Source organism: Coccidioides immitis, assembly GCF_000149335.2.
Source record: "Coccidioides immitis RS genomic scaffold supercont3.1, whole genome shotgun sequence".
Taxonomy (NCBI): domain Eukaryota; kingdom Fungi; phylum Ascomycota; class Eurotiomycetes; order Onygenales; family Onygenaceae; genus Coccidioides; species Coccidioides immitis.
Genome location: NW_004504310.1, coordinates 818,113 through 835,722, shown reverse-complemented (window position 1 = coordinate 835,722; position 17,610 = coordinate 818,113). Strand labels below are relative to the sequence as shown.

The following is a 17,610-nucleotide window of genomic DNA, read 5'->3' as shown; positions in this document are numbered from 1 at the left end:
TAAAAAATGTTTCCTTTGCTCATAAGAGTTATTGAAACCCCTCTGCTTTACTTACTTTTGTGGACTGTCGATCTTAAACGGAGGCGAAATTCTTTCCTTAAGTGGAACTCCGCTACACCTTTGGTACCACACCTGATCTGAATGGGCTCACACTCGAGTAGTATTATATTTAGAATATGTGCCTGGATGTGTGTTTGACGTTGCCGTTCCTGCTTCTAAAACCTAGAGCCCGATGTCGTCCGGTTGAATACGAATGTATCTGTCATATTGGTTGGCTGGTGAGGTTGATAATTGCGTGCACACACAGTATACCACCGGCTGCGCGGGGTTGTCAATATCAAACCTCCTCGGTATGGCCACAGATCTCGTCTTGCCGACACGGGGTTGGGCGCCGGAATTATGTCTTTTGCTGTAACAGGGGTGGATTCGATGTCAATTATTGAGAACTCTGCTCGAATCCCATTTCTGTCATTTTAACCACCAGCTGCTTTTGCCTAGCGAAAGCGGATAGCCTTCTGCTTAACCCCGTACGGAATGCGATTTGGCAGATCTGATATGCTCCGCTAATCACAGTGCATATGTAGTGTAACTACACGCTTCTTCTGTTCAAGAGAGATTAAACTTGCGGGATGTGAGATACTACGCCCAATGGCAAAATGGTCCCTGGAAAAACGCCATTGCATGGCAATGGAGTCGGATATACCGCATCAAACACTGTATTAGCCCTGGTGATGCTAGGGCGCTAACAGTTTGTAACAAATTCTCTCAGAGGATCATAGCGTGAGTCACACTGATGGGAGCGATATCCGCGATCTCGCGGGTCTAGGGAACTGTAATATGTCCACTGCGAAGGTGAATCTGCCACATTCCCATTGACCCCCGGGGGTAATCATGCACGACGCCACGCAACCAGCGCTTTTTGCAGTCCGCCCTAATCGAAATAGCAAAGACATCATATTATGAATTACCTGGCAATTACGGAGCCACCATATCCCTGGCATTCTTCGAAAGTAGGTAACGTTTTGTATTCCGTGTTCAATCCTCAGAATCCAGGCATTGGTTGGTGGACTATCATATCCTTGAGCTTTGACGCATTGATTGAATCAAACGGCCTTTGAAACTTCGATTGCGCTAACAGCAAAATGAACCGAGTCGCACGACCAAGGCCTGAGCTGGCCACCAGTGGCCGATTTCGGCCGCGTTTTTGGGACTTCCGCCGAGGCGCTCTAACCACCCATCTCAAAATTACCTCCATCGCGCCTTATTTCATGCTTATCCATTCCGTCCTGTCCTGTCCTGTCCGGGGCAGAGAGAACCTGGTGAGAATGTCGCTCATCCTAGACAAGGCGTGCAGGGCTCAGAGCCATAACACAGCAAGTTTGGCCGCCTGAACTGGAAAACATTGGCCAAAGACACCAGTAAACTTACTCTCCCCTGCTTGGCGCCACTCGAGGCCCGCCTTAGTTTCCAATCAATGGCGATTGTATTTTCACAACAAACAGTACGTATTAAGGTTGACGTCAATTGCTGGTTGGGAAAATCACCATTGAAGATTCGTCGGGATCAAGCTTTTTTCGGCGGTGTTATTTATCGAACAGTCAGGTAAGAAGCGATGCTTAGAGTATCCAATCCAAATCAATATCCTGAGCAACAATCATTTCCTTTTCATGTATAAATAGGGGGCTTCCTCAGTTGGGAGGCAGGTCGCATTTTCCTGCAATCATTTTCCTTTCCACTCCAATCACTAGGTGGCTTGTCGTTGGCAAAAGGAGCGATTGGGTTTCGTCTGTCAGTCCCCCTTTATTGCTATAAAGAGACACAACAGATACGAGATCTTTTGCGTTCTTCCTACATTCTTATTTTCCCTCCCCCCCAAGGTTTTTGGCTTGCTTCCCGGTTTCCTCCTGGGATAAAGACATTCCAAAACAAGGACTAGAAGCCCCAAAGCCGCCCCGGTAGCCTCTCGATCAGCTTTTTACCGCAATTTGACCAGGTATTGTCTCTCCCCAGCACCGTCGGGTACAAGCAAATCCATTAACGTATCATGCAATGAACCGTCACACAGAAGCATGTCTCCTACCCCAGGCGGTGACACGGAAGGCCAAGGCACGCAGAACGGCTTCGCTCCCGACCTAGTCGGGGTTGGGGCAATATTCGATGGTAAGCCGACGGGTGTTCCGTGTGAAAACACCGTTATTCTCACAGTCAGAAGCTAACAAGAGCAGGACATGCCGAGTCCATGACTTTCGAACACCACGATGATCCTCTCGCAGCCGAACTAGAACAACTGCATGCCAGTGCCATCAAGGCTGCACAGAAGTCCGGTGCCCCTGAACCAACCGAAAAGAAACATCCTGCTGCCAAATGATTCTCCAGCATTATGCAAGGAGGTGACGCTCACGACATCCCCGGGGGAAGGGGGGGGGCTAACTTCACCCTTGGGCACCAGGTGCCTTTATCATCGCTCGACCTTCCGGCTTGGTAAAAGCAAAGTAGCCGAAACCCATCCTTGTTATCCGTCTCAATGCCATAACGGACCAGACATGGCTGGTCAATGTTTAGGGATAGGCAACTGGAGGTGATAAGGCACAGAGTGTGTTTTTCTGGGGCTGGTCTTGACATCGTGTTTGCCCCCTGGCCCCTGTCTCGACCCGCGCCAAGAGCGACGTCGGGGATAAGTTGGAATTTTGGATTGGCGCTTACTTCCGCACACAATGATTTTGGATGGTTATCCCTTCAGATCTCGACTTTAGCAAATATAGAGCATTTCTGTCTTTCTGTCTGTCCCTTTTTTCTCTCCTTGCTCTGCTCCGTATGCAAGAATCCATCCGATCAGCAACCCATGGTGGGCTTTTCTGTTCGCGATTCCGTATCGACAGCCCTCAAGCAATTGCCGTCGTGGTCGCAATGGATAGCTTTTGAGCGTCAGAAGTTGTAGTTGCAATGCCAGCAGTCAGTCAATCCCGCCATCCTCCTTCAATGGAAGCTTTTACAAACCAACTTCCACAAACCCACGACGATTAATAAGCAGAATATTACATAATCCGCCAGCGCTGCTCGAGCGTAAAGCTGGTCAACGGCTTCCCGGCTGACATGACAGCTCTTGAACTCACTCACGAAAAAGGTGAGCTTGTTCCCATGGAAATATCCACCGATTGACTTTGGCTCCCAGCCATGTGCTCCCTACCAACACTCAATGGTCCATGTAGCCCCCCAAAAAACATGGAAATGCATGACTTCACCGTTCCATAGTTTTGCCCGATGGAGATGGAATCGCCATCTTAAGAGAAACACCGGGCCAACCAAGCTGGGCCACGCTCCCTCTTATAATTCCCCGCATACGCCATAATAGCCAACGTAAGACGCTCGATTCTTTTTCCCCCCACAGTCGCGAGAGAGTGGGGGTTCGCAAGATACCTTGGCGCTGCTCGCTGAGCAAACAAAAGCTTGACTTTCGTCAAAAATATGCGCAGGCTTAAATCACTGGGGTAAGTGAAATGCTGATTATTTCCCCCATAGCCATCGAGTCGCTGAGACGCGAATCTGTCTAGCCACAAGAAGGACCAAGGGGGCGGCCATGATCGAACCTCTAAGCACAGGCCAAAAGGTCTGATGACGGGACCCGGGTCACACTTTTCAACTAGTCGATCTGGAAGAACTGCTGCTGAGACCCATGATGCAAGTGCTCGCGAACGGAGGCCGACATTGACTGAAGAGCAGATTCCTGGAGGGTTGGCCGGTCCTGAACGTCAAGTTTCCGACGAGGCTCACCCCGAAACAATGGCCGTAGGAACAACTCAAGTCAATGGGACAACTTCCGCTGAGGGTACGATTGGCCTTTATATCCGCGAAGACACCCCTTTTGAGGATATGTAGTAACCGATTATTTAGAGACACAGCCAACCACGGAGGCTGAGCCAGCGAGGCCGAGGTCCGTTTCAGTATCTGGCCCAACACAAGCCTCGGGGCCGAACAACCAGCAGAGAGCGTTTCCGTCTTTGCGCTCGTCTCGAGGTCGATCGCTTGGAGTCCACGATGAACAAGGTGCTGCGGTGGCCGCTGCAGCATCCGCATACTGTACAAAGGAGAAGGTGTCAAAGAGGGCGATGGGGCAACAGCCGCCTCCCGCAGCAGAAGCGGTTCAAGAAGAGCGCTTTGGTGAATACGAGAAGGTGGGAACCACGGGTGGTGTCGATGAAAAGTATGATAGGGCTGCGTGGGAAGACGATGAAATCATCGAAAGTGGCGGTTTGTCGTCTGCTCTACCCGCCAACCCAGGGGTAGACGAGGAGGAAGAATGGGACCTTCCAGCCAGCATGTCAACTCCAGCTGTTATCGCCACCGCAGAAGCAGAGCGTCCTGCCCTGGCGCGAGCTCCTTCGCCGCGGCGCAGTGAGACATTGGTAATCGGAAACGCCACGGAAATTCCGTACGTGTCTACGGAAGAACAAGCTGCTGCGCCTGTCCAGGTAGGAGGAAGAGAAGGCGGAGAAGGAGGAGTAGGGGTAGGAAGCGCAAGAGGAGCAGAAGGAGTAGGACGCCAGCAGCCGCAGCCAGCGAGCATGATACCAGTGTACTTGCTTGCAGCTCAACAGGCTGAGGCAGAGCGGGCCGTCGTGGAAGCACATAAATCACGGCCGGAAGCACTGACGACGGAGCAGAAAGAGGCGAAGGAGAAAGAGGAACCTAGAGTGATACTTGCATATGAATGCGCGGTGTTACAGGCCGAGGCCGAGGCCGAATTGGCCCAGCGCCAGAAACGAAGGACAAGCGGACGTATCCCAGAAGCCTCCGGTGAAGAGAAACCTGGCCAGCTACCCGAGCAGTTTCGTGGGGAGGAACGTCCTGGTGCTGTGCCCGGAAGAAGAGAACCTGCCCGAGAGGCAGAGCGCACCGAAGAATCAAAACGGTTCCGCGAAGGAGACAAAGAGGCGGGTTTGGTGGCTGGAGTAGGGCAACCACCGCGGAAGGAATCCGATCGAGAAGAGATCCCGGAACAGTTCCGTGCTGAGACTCCGGGGCAACCAGTTGAGGAACGGCCACAGGCCCCCGTTCAAGAGCGCGTGGCAGGAATGGCGCCTGGAGCTGAAGAACCAGTTGAAGCTGTGCCACCACCACACGAAGGAGAGGAAGCACATAAACAAAGCCGTTGGGCCCGTAGACGAGCCGAGAAGGATGCCAAAGCCCTTGAGAAGAAGCGCCAAAGAGAAGAAAAGGACCGGCAGAAGGAGGAGAAGAGACGCCAGAGAGAAGCGGTCAAGCAACAGCTGGGAGAACAGAAGGAATCTCGCAAAGCTGAGCCAGGTCGTCCAGAGCGGCGAGATTCGAAGATGGAAGAAGATCGTGGATTCTTCAATAAAATTTTGCGGAGAGCCTCGACAAAGCAATCGGGCGTTGGGGACACAGGTGCTGCCGGCGGAGGTAGCGGCGGGAACGTGGAAGGAGGAGGACAAGTCGGAGGACAGCAAACGGGGACGACGACAACAGCTGCCGAAAATGCGACGGCGAATCAACCGGCAGTGTTGGCTTCATGATAGCATTTCCGTTGAATTTTCGCATCTCCCTTCTTTCCCCCCCTGTGGATGGACATTTCGAATCATTAATTTGTACTTGAAAGTGCACAATACCTCTCCTCTTTGATGTGACCAAAGTCTGCGTTTTTGACTTTCTTGCTTTTACCTTTTCTGCTGCCAATTCAAAAAGTGTACTCCGTACATAACCATAACAAAAACAGCTGCACTTTTGATTGACTCAAATTGACCTGCGTCGTGTCGTAGTGCTGAAACCCAGGAGCTGCCAGCAGCGCGAGAAAAGGAAGAACCGCTGTTTTAGGTGCCGTGAGTAAGTGTAATTAATTACTGCTATGTTACGGCGCGGCAACCCAGCACCCTTAAGATTTAATGGGTCATGGAGCAGATCACCGGTAATTACAAGAGCGAGTTACACGCTGGCTAGCTAAATAGCGGCGATGGTTTTGTCCCAGGCGGGAGAAGATTCCTACAACGCCCCAATAATAAAGTTAACGATAACTCTTGGCCCCGAGTTAAATAGCGGAGAACAAGGCGAGCAATACGAGATAGCTTGGAGCCAAGCCTCGGATCCGAAAGCATCCATCCAACTGGCTAGAATGTCATCCCGCGTTTTGTTCTCAATGTGAGGTCGACTTCCATCGCGACCGTCCCCGACCTCGGGGAACCATGAATGTATCCGGATGTCATGATTTGAAAGGCTTCCTGCTTCAATAGTTATTGAAGTTAATCCGTCAACCGGATAGATCGCAGTCAGCTGTCATCCGTCGTTGCATCCCACAGTTCTATTCGGAGCTCAGGCACGCTAGCCAGGAATGCTCTATATCAACGCATCGCCAGATCTCGGTGCTTGCACCTTCATGGCTGCTACCAAGGTCCCCCTAGGCTCAAGGCTGAACCACTTTTTGGTCCGATGTTAGCGGCCAGGAGGAGGACCTTAAAAGGACGTGCTTGGATGTCATTTTGGTTCATTTCCCTATGGATACTATATATCCCTAAGCAGCTGCATTGAGATACCTGTTGACCTCCACGATGATTTCCACACGATACTGGTTTCACATCGGAGCTATCACTGCAACTCTTTTGCTGGCGCTGATACTCCCCGACAGGAAAAGTATCTTCGGGTTTTTGGCGGGTGAAGAAATTGAGATTTCAAAAATTGTCGTCGAGGTATGTAAGAAGCCAAATATACGCCAGAACGTACTTTTCCAGATATCCAAGTTTATGCTGAGGTCCATAGGGCCAGAGAAACGCCCTTTTACCCCGGGATGGTGCACACTTTTATCCAGAGACGTTTTGACAGATCTATAACATACTGGTGCATATTTTTATTTTGATTTTTTTTCTTAGACCGTGGTCTCTTCTGCTCCTCCCGGCACTGTCGATCGACATCAGGAAGAGAAGCAATTTCTCCTCCAGCGATTACGTCGGCCGAATGGCGAGCTAAGCCAATATCACCCTCGACGTCGGCTGCTGGCCGCCCTTCATGGATTTTATCGATATGCAACAATTGCCATGAATGACTTGAATACTATCAGTACCAGATACAAGAGTCTACCCGACAATCAGAAACGGGTATGATATGCTGCACACTTAGCCAACGCTGACCCGATTTTGTGGTTTTCAAAGTTTTCTATAACAGTGCAGAGCATCACTTTGCTTAATGGTCGCTGGAAGGGTTCCGCTGACAGAGCGTTGATTAGCTGATTGAACTCACCGTTAAGTACGACGAAAAGATTCGACAGACGGAACGACTCATAAAAAAGAATGATGTAATAGCCCAGAAAATTGTCGACCACGCTCTCGAGTTCTATGGTGTTGAATTCTCCGAGCTTCAAAAGTTCGTCCATGACGTGGAGTCGAGTGGGCAGTCTGCCGAGCGTGTGAGCGTCTCGCAGGCCTTGAAGCATTATATCCGTGATTGGGCGCCAGAGGGCGAGCATGAACGGATCAGTACCTTCCCTCACATCCTAAACACCCTTGAGAAGCTATACCCCAAGCGGGACCGCGCCAACCCTGTTCGAGTCCTTTTGCCAGGCTCCGGGCTTGGGCGTTTGGCGCATGACATTGCTGATTTGCAAGGCAAGTTTGTCCTGTACACCTTCAATCTGTGATGGATCTATTTCTGTGGTCTGCTGACTGCTTTTTTGATAGGCTTTGAAGTTACTGCTAACGAATGGTCGATGTACATGAATGTTGCGTACCGCTACATTACGTCTCCAGGAGGTTCTTTGGCTAACTCGTCTACTATCTACCCTTACATCGACTGGTGGTCACACCAGCCAACAACGGCAGAGCTTCACCGGCCCATTACATTTCCTGTTGTGCCTGTCGACCCTCATTCCGTCGTTCTCGTTGAAGGGGATTTTACAACGGCTTTCAAGAAACCTAGCGATCAAGGCCGCTTTGATGCCGTGGTAACTCTGTTCTTCATCGATACGGCGCGCAACATTGTTACGTATATTGAAACCATCCACCAGCTACTCAAGCCAGGTGAGCTTTTACCGCTTCATTTGATATCCCAGATGTCGGACTGGACAATATAACTTACACTATACGTCAAGGTGGGGTATGGATAAACCTCGGGCCTCTGCTTTACGGCTCCTCTCCAGTTATTCAGCTATCTTTGGATGAAATTATCGACATCTCTGAGGCAGTTGGATTTGACCTTCAAGACACGGATCCGCAATGTGGGGATATTAGCCTGCCAGGTAGAAAAGTTCGTCAAATGGAGGCACCGTATGGGTTCAACAAAGATACACTATCAAAAAATGCATATTGGGCGCAGTTCTGGGTGGCGACTCGTCGATAGTGTACTACGTATTCACTCGGGAAGTCGAAGGCGCTTTGTATATAGACGAAACGAACCACGATCCCCTTACAGTACAGAGTTTCGCTATGCTACAAATTACAGCAATCGAAGTAAATTATTGGACGTGATGGGGCCTGGGTGTCCAGCGGGTATTTGGTATCTCCTCGGATCGTATCTCGCTACTTGCCTGCGGCCTGGAAACCATGGGTGGTGTCCCGCAGCCCAGTCACTTGAAGGCTTACAAGGCCACCCCCTGTATATTGTTGCAAGAAATCCAGCTGTGGATATACGTATAACTGCCCCAAGTCCCAGGGTCAACTTACTGAGGTGGCAAAATGGATATCATCAGTCTAGCTTTGCAGGGGATTGTGAATTTCAATCTTAGGGTTGTCGCTTTTGCCTATTGATTGGTGTGTGAAGCATTGTGAGGGGCTGCCTCCAACTCGTAAGTGTCCCAGTTCCCCGCCCGACTTACTAACCATTCAGCTGTGAACTCGTTGATCCCTGCAATCCGTCAATGCTTGTTATTGCTTGACGGTGAGTAGTGACAGGCTAAACAGGTTAAGCAACCATCCAGGCTGGTCAATGGAACGCTCCAGCTCTCCACATTCCCATTCGTGTCCAACACTCGCACAAGAAACACATCCTCCTCCACTTGCTGCTCACTGGCCTGTTGACAGCCCCTCATCACCAGCATAAAAGGGAACATCCCTTGCCCCTCTCTTGCTACACTTTCTATCCTTTTTTTTTTTTTTTTTTTTTTTTGTTTTTTCTCTCCATGTTCTTATATCGCCATAAGAAGGATAACATTCCATAGCTGCATAAAAGCCATATTCATCATAGTTATTGTTCTCTTGAATTGGAATAGTGCCAAGACACCCACGCAACAATGGTCCATCTCGCAGCTGTCCGCAAAAACTCCGAGGTGCTCCCACTACGCATGGTGAAGCGGGTAGATACGATCCCGCTTGAGGAGCCCCAGGAACATGACTTCTTTTCTAGCGTCTACGGCTCGCGCTTTGCCGCCGAGGACCTGCCCACCCATGAGATGCCCGAGAAGGAAATGCCCCGGGAAGTTGCCTATCGGATGATCAAGGATGAATTGAGTCTGGATGGGAATCCGATGTTGAAGTGAGATTTGTCTTCTTTCCTCCTGTCCCCAGTCGAGGAAAGAAGTTATTATGGCTTCCTCAGGGGCATAGAAACACATTAAGCTAACACATAAGCCGGACTGTAGCTTGGCCAGCTTTGTTACGACTTACATGGTAAGCAACCGATAGCATCTTGTCCCCGGAGGGGGACAAAAAAAAAAAAGGTCAACATCATGAATTGCAACTGACGTGTGGTGAGAAATAACAAAAATGTAGGAGGAAGAGGCAGAAAGGCTTATGGCAGAGTCTTTCAGCAAAAACTTTATCGACTATGAGGAATATCCACAGTCTGCAGAGATACAGAACCGCTGCGTCAATATGATTGCCCGTCTTTTCAATGCTCCGGCATCAGATGAATCTGACCATGCAATGGGAACCTCATGCGTCGGCTCTTCTGAGGCCATTATGCTCGGCACCCTGGCTATGAAAAAGCGATGGCAAAATAAACGCAAGGCAGAAGGCAAAGATTACTCGCGTCCCAACATCATCATGAGCAGTGCCGTTCAAGTTTGCTGGGAAAAGGCAGCTAGGTACTTTGATGTCGAGGAGAAATTCGTGTACTGCACCAGTGAGAGATACGTTATTGATCCAGAGGAGGCTATTAGCATGGTGGACGAGAACACCATTGGTATCTGCGCTATCCTTGGCACCACATATACCGGTCAGTACGAGGACATCAAAGCTCTCAATGATATCATGATCGAGAAGGGTATCGACTGTCCGATCCATGTCGATGCTGCCAGCGGAGGGTTCGTAGCACCTTTCGTTAACCCCAACCTCGAATGGGATTTCAGGCTGGAAAAGGTCGTTTCCATCAACGTTTCTGGGCATAAATATGGACTGGTTAGTCTCTAGGGCTCTGCGATTCGAGAGTGAGACAAGTGTTGACATGTCGACGTTCTAGGTGTATCCCGGCGTAGGTTGGGTTGTCTGGCGATCGCCAGAATACCTGCCCAAAGAATTGGTGTTTAACATCAATTACCTCGGAGCTAACCAGGCAAGCTTCACTCTTAATTTCTCCAAAGGAGCATCACAGGTTATCGGCCAGTATTATCAAATGATCCGCCTCGGAAAACGCGGTTACCGCTCTATCATGGTCAACCTTACGCGCACAGCCGATTACCTAGCAAGCGCATTGAGACAGCTAGGCTTCATCATCATGAGTGACGGTAAAGGCCACGGCTTGCCGCTCGTCGCGTTCCGACTCAATCCGGATGACGAGAATGTCATGTACGACGAGTTCGCCCTTGCCCATCAACTGCGTGAACGCGGCTGGGTCGTCCCGGCATACACCATGGCACCACACAGTGAGAAGCTGAAGCTCATGAGAATTGTTGTCCGCGAAGACTTCAGTAAGAGCCGTTGCGATAACCTAGTGAATGATATCAAACTTGCGCTGCAGCAATTAAGCGACATGGATAAGAGAACGTTAGAAAAGTTCCAACAGTATGTCTCGCTGGCTCCTCCGGCTCCTCCGGCTCCTATAAGATTTTGCGCAACATCCATTCGCTAGAAACTAACTGCTGCAAATCTTTTTTCAGGCACATTCGCCGTCATGTCACTAATTCTGGCAGTGCGACGCATAATCATCCTCAGTACCAGGATGAAGACCACTCGCTTCAGGGGAAGACAGGCAAAACTCATGCTATTTGTTAGGTAGCAAAATGATTTCCATTGCCACTGTTTAGTATATCTGCTAGTGACATTTTAAAGCATATAATATCTAGCGAGATATTCTGATATTATGAGGGTTGAATTCAGCACGTCTGGGTCCCATGACATCTTTTCCGCCGCGATTGTTTCTGCGTTTTGGTGAGAACAGCCGAATCACCAGCCTAGACCCTTTGTGGTTAGGCTCGAATCTTAAGCTAGTTAGTTAACGACGCCTTGGAGTTGGGCAGGGAGTTAAAACCTTCCACCAGACTTATAAACCCCTTAACAACCATCCTCTTCTCATGCTCATCTGTCCATCCCTAGCTGAGGGCGATATGCTGCCACGCTAACATGTAACTTCTCTAACAGTTGACTTGACTGTGCATTGCCATGATGCGGTTCAGGCACCATTACCTATCAAAGGGCCTCGCCGGAGAGTCAAGCATTGGCAAGTTGAAGGTTGATAGGAATATCAATGGCTCTGTTCCCCATGGGACATATCTTTCTTCCGCACTGTGTGGGCTTTGGCCCAACAAAAGCTGACGGCCCTTTTCTGCCGAACTGTTTGGAAGTGGCTTCGAACAATGCCCATAAATTTCAATATTGATGCAATGGGCCTCACTCAGTGTCTTCTTCTAGACACTTGCCTTTGTTTCTGTGCTACCTTGACATCTTTGCATAGTATTTTAGTCTTTATATCCTGACATTGTCGTCTATCGTCCATTGTTGAAGCATCCCACAAAACAATACCCTTGAAATAAGTATTTCTTGAAGTATTTCACGATCCTCCTCGCCCCTCCGGACTGGGCTTACTCAGAGGAACATTTTCGCACCTTTGAATGCAAAATTATCGAAGTTTGCATTAGTATTTTGCATTGTGGTTTCGGCGCCGTGCTAACGCTCCATTTTCTTCCGATCTGGAGTCCGGGCAACTTTTGGAGGGAGGCAGGGTTTGGAATATGTCGTCGGATGATCCGCCCTCTGAGGTTAACGAGAATTATCCGGATTTCGATTACAACCGCTTACAATGCCCCCCGGAGGAGTGGGAGCTTTATGATATCCCGGACAAGACTCACCTGAGAAATAGGGCGCTCGATCTCGATACCTTTAAGAAATTGGTTAAGCACCATACATGGGGCTTCCACGTTGTTATAGGTGAACGTCGGACGAAAGAGAGATTACTGCAGGTCCTAAAAAGAATTATATTCAACCAAGCACCAAACCTTCGTCCAAGTTGGCATGACTTTATATCTCGAAATTGCGACGCCGGGCCCCGGCTTTTGCGCAGAAGCTATAATGCGTTGCAAATCAGCCGAAATTATCCAAATGGGCTCCCAGGAGCCTCAATATACCTTCCGCCACTGCCCACACAACATCAGCCTCAAATGGGAATGCTGCCCAGTATACCATCGGGACCCCTGGTACACATGCCCAACCAATTCGTACCAATGCGGGCACCCAATTATCCTGTTCTTGCCCACGGGGGCTCCAATATACCGCCATCGCGACAAATGCAGTTTATTCCAGCCCCTATTTCTGACCAAAATCAGGGGTTTGAACCGGCTAACCTCAGACAGTTCTATCCCCAAACATATACAACGCCGCAACCCTTAGCTCATACCTTTATGACCCCAAGTCAAAGCGCTAACCAACCTCATCAACCAGTACCGAGCATAGCGCAGTCGAGTCCAAGCCGAAATCAGACAATGTCGGCTGCGTCATGGCGGTCGATGAGAGAACCAGTATCGGTTTTATCAACACCAATGGCACATGAAGTGATCGAAGTTATAGAACGGGCAATTATTGGCTTTGCGTATAGGCAGCTCCAGCGGCATCCTGACTCACTTCCCGTTACGCGCCCAGCGCGAAGTCTCGTTGCAAGTACCGGAGCTCATCTCACTTTAAGTACCTCTAGGTCCTATTCCACCGTCTCACATGCTCGTGCAGTTGTTGTAGGGGATATGGCCGGATTGAGGTTTGACCCCAACGGATGTTGGTATCCTTACCGTGGTCGAGGACCCGTTTCAAGCCAAGATACAACTGCAGTAGACTGCGCAATTGTTGTCGGAAGGCTTCTTGATGCTGGATCGACCGTTGCGGACCGTGAAAGCGATATAAATTGGACCAGTCATCTCTCTGGCCTAGAAAATGCGTTCCTCAATGCTTTGAACGTTAACTGGGACGTCCTTTCTGATGCCGACAGCGTTAGTCGACGCGAAGAGTTCAGAGGGATCCTTCTCAATTGGTTTAGCGACAAGGGCCTTTCCATAATACCTGCAAATGTGTGGGGTGCCTGTACGGAGTCCTTCAAACAATTTCACACTCGGTACACAGAGCAACTTCATCCGTGCCCCTGTCAACAAGCAACGACGAGCAGTGTGGTTCAGACTGTGACCCTCTTAGCCCCTGACTTTCATGAGAATGACACGACGGGTGTTGAGCTTGCTGACTTGCTTACACGAACTTTTCAGTGCCAGCAGCGCTTCCAGTGTCCCCAGTGTGGAACCATGGGAGCTAACCGCATCGAGAGACGATTCAATGAGCTTCCCTGGCGGCTAGCCGTCCGACCCGATCAACGAACGCTACTGCAGTCCCATAGTTTACGGAACATGACCTTTAATTATATAGATGGTAATGGTTCGCAGCAGCAAGCAACGTATCGTTGGCTTGGAGGAATATATTGCGTTCTTGTCGGCCGCGAATACCATTTCCGTGTGTACTGGAATGATCACGAGCGCGGTGAAGCAGAGACTGGGAACATTCGGGTGTATGACGGGACCCAGCTTTCCGGTGCAATTATCGGAGGATTACGCGCAAGTGGGTCTCAACGCGTACCGCATACCTGGTGGGTTGGTGGCACTCCGCCGGTGATATTCTATGAGAAAGTGGTGAACCCAGAGCCGGAAGTTTTGCATGCTGCTCGTGGTGCCGTGCAGGGCATGGGAGATACTGCGAGTCGGGGCCGACTTATTTTACAGCATCACCGGGGATGGAAACCGCATGAGCATGCGCTAAAGCGAGTACAGAGTCATAACACGCAAGGAACAGGGCAGGAGAGAAGAGTGACGGGGGGGAGAGTATCGAGAAGTGGGTTTTATGATCAATCTCCATCAAATCGCCCACGTCTGCAACAGTTGCAGTCTCCTCTCTCAACTGGAGCATCGGGTGAGCGAGCTCTGTCGTTCTATCATCCAGCGGCCTACCCTCAGCGTATCGCCTCGGCCGCCCGACAAACCCAGCCTCAACCCCAAGTGTCCGGGCATGGCCAGCGGGTTGCCCGAATGACGCCACAAGTACAGCCAGGCAGTAGGACCGGCGGCCCTGGTTTCCCATCTAATACTTCAGGTTTGGTGCCAGCACAACGTGGCAAATATATAAGTCAAGAAAATGTGACCCTCATGCAGAATCCACAACAGCCAAATCTGACTCCAGGAATCATGAGTAGTGGTGGGGAACCGCCCGTCCCTTGCTGCCCCAGCCTCCCAGAAATCGATTTTAGCATGGGGTTCGGGCCTGAATTCAGCATCCCAGAGCTACCTCCATCCACAGGTCTGCCATTGGTGCCATTAGGTGGGATGGAAATCCGCACTGATCCCATGTTACAAAATCCTAGAACCGTAGGCCCCTCTGCAGCAACGACCACGGAGGGAGTGCCACAAGGGATGGTAGGAGCAGCATCAGATATAGGCTTTGATATGACGATGGACGGCCGTCAAAATGCTCTGCCAACCAGGAGCCGAATTTCAGAGGACTCCTGGGCGTCGAATCTCGAGGAGTTCCTGCAAGGACAGGATAACAGTAACCAGCATGTATCATGCGGCTTTTTTGACAACCTCAGTGCGTTAAGGGCTCCGGATCCGCGAACGACAACACAACTGAACCCGGAGGTTAACCCGCCTTTGCAGTCACCTTTTGAACCGGCCCAATCTCAGCAGCAACTGCAGATTGGGCCCACCGGCTTGTCCACTTCGCCTTTAGTAAATCACCCACCAGCAGGTGCCGGGGAGATCGATGATCCTGAAGCATGGGCGTTTGATTTCGACGGCGCAAGCGTCGAACTACCCAATCCCGTTCCAGGGGCGACAGCACCCGCGACTGTGTCCGCCATAGAAACCGCGCCAACTGCGGGGATGTCTGTCGTGAACACGGGTTCAAACGTTCTGGGACATATGTTGCAGGACTTTGTCGGGCACCACGAACCACAGCTGGGAGGAGCGGATATTGGAATGGCTGGGCAGGCACAGGGTCAACAAGGCACGTCGACAGGGTATTATAGCGAGACGATGCAGCCGTCTGATGCACCTATGATTGGGAATGATGGCGGTGGCACTTCTGGCGAGAAGCGGAAGAGAGAAGAATGTCCAGAAGATGGTCAGCAGTCGATGAAGAAGCTAAGGCAGTGATGGCCATTTAGAAGAAGTAGGCGAGATGCTCCTTGATTGGGGAAGTTTCAGGTGCCGTTTGCTTTTGTTTCCTTTGAAAATTTTTCCCTTTGCTCATTGTATAGATCCCTTATGTTGGAATTCATTTTGCGTGGTATTTGCTTCTTTTGTCTGCTGGCTCCTCCAATTGGGGTTCCAGGGGGGGATGCAGCCAACTAACTGGCTAAATGTGAGAGAATGTGTTGTGGATCCGCAAATCAAACTTCAGGGGATTTGTACTATTATTTGACACGCTCCTTTGGCTTGCACATAGCTGGCAAACATAGAATATGTGCTAGAATTCTAATAATCCGCATTGCAAACAGTTGCCGGTGAGCTGGGCGGGCGATGATCCTCCGTGCTGGCTGTCTAACTACAGTAGTCCGTAGTGGTTACCCCGCATTCTCCGCACTTTGGCTAAAACCAGCTCCATCGTCAACATCTTCTCACTTCCTCTCTGCCTCTCTCTCTCCCTCTCTCTCTCTCTCTCTCTCTTCTTTCCTATGTTTCTCTTCTTTTCTCCTCTCTCCGCCAGCAAAGACAAACTGAACGCAAGCTGCAGACCGAGAGTCGGCTTGATTTTATCTATTCCTGGCCCATTCTAGTTCTATTATTATACACAAATATTAAAGAAAGGTGGATATCTCTCTCCAAACAAAGTCCGGATTCAACAAAACAGCAGCCACCGGCAGCACTTTACAACGAAACTCAACACAAAACAGCTCAAAGACGAGCCCTGACTTGGCTCGCAGCGCCCTTTTTCGAGCTTCTCGGCGGTCCTGTGGGGGTGTCGCTCTTCTTTGGCGCAGAGATGTATCCTCCCTTCTCGTTATCTGTATTGATGATCTTCCCACTGGCATCTCGCTTGATACCCAGCTCCAACAGCTTGGCAAACGCCTGGGCGAAGTGTTCATAGAACAGCTCCTTGTCGTCGGCATATCGGTCCACCCACTTCGAAAACTCCGGGTCGGAGAGCAGGCACATGTCGGTTGGAAGCATCATCAGAGGCTCCTCCTTCTCGTCCTCGGGAATATCAGGGTCCACATAGGTAAACTGCTTGACACCGCTGGGCAACGTCGTTGGCTTCCATTCCAGGTTCTTGAGGAGTCTGAAATATTGGTTCGAGAAGCGGATGGGGTTGTTCACCCACGGCCCCTCGAAGCCGCTGCGGTCGGCATGCGTGCGGCCTAGGTTGTGTGCTCCGGAGAGAGCCACGATCTCCTGATCGTTGAAGCCCATTCGGTAGAAGATGTGGCGAAGATGATCGCTTCCTTGCGTCGCGTCGGGTAGGCGTCCGCGCGGCGGTACCTTGGAGTCATCTACAAAGTCGGTTCGTCCGGGCTGCCATTGGACCTCGGGTCCGTCCATTTCCTTGATCGCCGTGACGCCTGCGAGCGTCCAGAGGTCTGAATATGTGATCCATGGGTGTTTTTTCTTGACGGGTTCGAGGAATGCCCGTCCGAATTGGAGGCCTGCGTTGGCTGGGTCGCCACCTTCTTTCTCGTATCTCATGCCTGCGCCATTGGAACCGCCGGTGTCGGTCTGCTTGTCGTATGTGCCAGCGGAGTGCCTTCAAAAAAAAATATTTACAAAAAACCAGTAAGCACATGCTGGCTTCCCAGAAAACTGGAGAACTGGAGATGAGAGCCTTACCATGCGAGGCGGACGAAAACTGGACCAGCACTGCCATCGTCATAACCTGGCTGTTTCATCTGTGCGATAATGTCCTTGCGGACGGCGTTGAAGTCGCCTGGTTTACTCATGTTTGAACAAGTTGTTCTCAGAAATCAGACGTTGAAAGGAGTTGATATCTGTTGATCGGTGCTGATAATCCTATCCCTAGAAAATTTCCTATACAACAGCAAAGCACAAGGAAAGGGAATATTAATACAGCAAAAGATGTCCGTTCCGTGTTATTCTGCAACTGGATGGCAAATTTCACATGATGTGCCTGCAAGAAGCGCTTCCTCACGAAAATTGAGATCCACTGTCGTCACTTTTGCTGGCAAACACCGGGAGGCTCCAAACTCTCTCTTGGGCCGAGG

The 17,610-nt window shown here is 50.4% G+C and overlaps 5 protein-coding genes across 5 annotated transcripts; 4 read left to right on the top strand and 1 right to left on the bottom strand.

The window, feature by feature from the left end:
- The first annotated feature begins 3,370 nt into the window (after positions 1–3,370).
- Positions 3,371–5,753, top strand: CIMG_02819 (uncharacterized protein). Its single transcript, XM_001249047.2, has 3 exons — positions 3,371–3,488; positions 3,552–3,826; positions 3,892–5,753. Exons 1-3 carry the CDS (start codon positions 3,466–3,468, stop codon positions 5,532–5,534), a joined length of 1,941 nt encoding a protein of 646 aa, XP_001249048.1. The 5' UTR covers positions 3,371–3,465; the 3' UTR covers positions 5,535–5,753.
- An 807-nt stretch (positions 5,754–6,560) lies between these two features.
- On the top strand, positions 6,561–8,340 carry CIMG_02820 (uncharacterized protein; the record flags this gene model as incomplete). The annotated part of the gene is made up of 5 exons (XM_001249048.2): positions 6,561–6,698; positions 6,879–7,103; positions 7,232–7,610; positions 7,683–8,021; positions 8,093–8,340. 5 exons carry the CDS (start codon positions 6,561–6,563, stop codon positions 8,338–8,340), a joined length of 1,329 nt encoding a protein of 442 aa, XP_001249049.2.
- Positions 8,341–9,138: 798 nt separating this feature from the next.
- On the top strand, positions 9,139–11,162 carry CIMG_02821 (glutamate decarboxylase). Its single transcript, XM_001249049.2, has 5 exons — positions 9,139–9,471; positions 9,578–9,605; positions 9,708–10,334; positions 10,396–10,937; positions 11,033–11,162. The coding sequence occupies exons 1-5, from the start codon at positions 9,230–9,232 to the stop codon at positions 11,145–11,147; spliced, it is 1,554 nt and encodes a 517-aa protein (XP_001249050.1). The 5' UTR covers positions 9,139–9,229; the 3' UTR covers positions 11,148–11,162.
- A 596-nt stretch (positions 11,163–11,758) lies between these two features.
- On the top strand, positions 11,759–15,809 carry CIMG_02822 (uncharacterized protein). Its single transcript, XM_001249050.2, has one exon. It carries the CDS (start codon positions 12,104–12,106, stop codon positions 15,545–15,547), a length of 3,444 nt encoding a protein of 1,147 aa, XP_001249051.1. The 5' UTR covers positions 11,759–12,103; the 3' UTR covers positions 15,548–15,809.
- A 267-nt stretch (positions 15,810–16,076) lies between these two features.
- Positions 16,077–17,506, bottom strand: CIMG_02823 (cytochrome c peroxidase). Its single transcript, XM_001249051.2, has 2 exons — positions 17,219–17,506; positions 16,077–17,135 (listed from the first exon to the last, which is right to left on the bottom strand). Exons 1-2 carry the CDS (start codon positions 17,326–17,328, stop codon positions 16,289–16,291), a joined length of 957 nt encoding a protein of 318 aa, XP_001249052.1. The 5' UTR covers positions 17,329–17,506; the 3' UTR covers positions 16,077–16,288.
- Between the last annotated feature and the right edge of the window lie 104 nt (positions 17,507–17,610).

What these genes read in the sequence shown, in the direction of transcription:
- CIMG_02819 (XM_001249047.2), top strand. Translation starts at nt 3,466, where the DNA reads ATGCGCAGGCTTAAATCACTGGG. An exon ending in CGCAGGCTTAAATCACTGGG is followed by an intron (nt 3,489 to 3,551) that starts GTAAGTGAAATG and finishes GAATCTGTCTAG; the next exon opens with CCACAAGAAGGACCAAGGGG. An exon ending in TGGGACAACTTCCGCTGAGG is followed by an intron (nt 3,827 to 3,891) that starts GTACGATTGGCC and finishes CCGATTATTTAG; the next exon opens with AGACACAGCCAACCACGGAG.
- CIMG_02821 (XM_001249049.2), top strand. Translation starts at nt 9,230, where the DNA reads ATGGTCCATCTCGCAGCTGTCCGCAAAAACTCCGAGGTGCTCCCACTA. An exon ending in GATGGGAATCCGATGTTGAA is followed by an intron (nt 9,472 to 9,577) that starts GTGAGATTTGTC and finishes GCCGGACTGTAG; the next exon opens with CTTGGCCAGCTTTGTTACGA. An exon ending in CTGGGCATAAATATGGACTG is followed by an intron (nt 10,335 to 10,395) that starts GTTAGTCTCTAG and finishes TCGACGTTCTAG; the next exon opens with GTGTATCCCGGCGTAGGTTG.
- CIMG_02822 (XM_001249050.2), top strand. Translation starts at nt 12,104, where the DNA reads ATGTCGTCGGATGATCCGCCCTCTGAGGTTAACGAGAATTATCCGGAT.
- CIMG_02823 (XM_001249051.2), bottom strand. Translation starts at nt 17,328, where the DNA reads ATGAGTAAACCAGGCGACTTCAACGCCGTCCGCAAGGACATTATCGCA. An exon ending in GTTTTCGTCCGCCTCGCATG is followed by an intron (nt 17,136 to 17,218) that starts GTAAGGCTCTCA and finishes TTTTTTTTGAAG; the next exon opens with GCACTCCGCTGGCACATACG.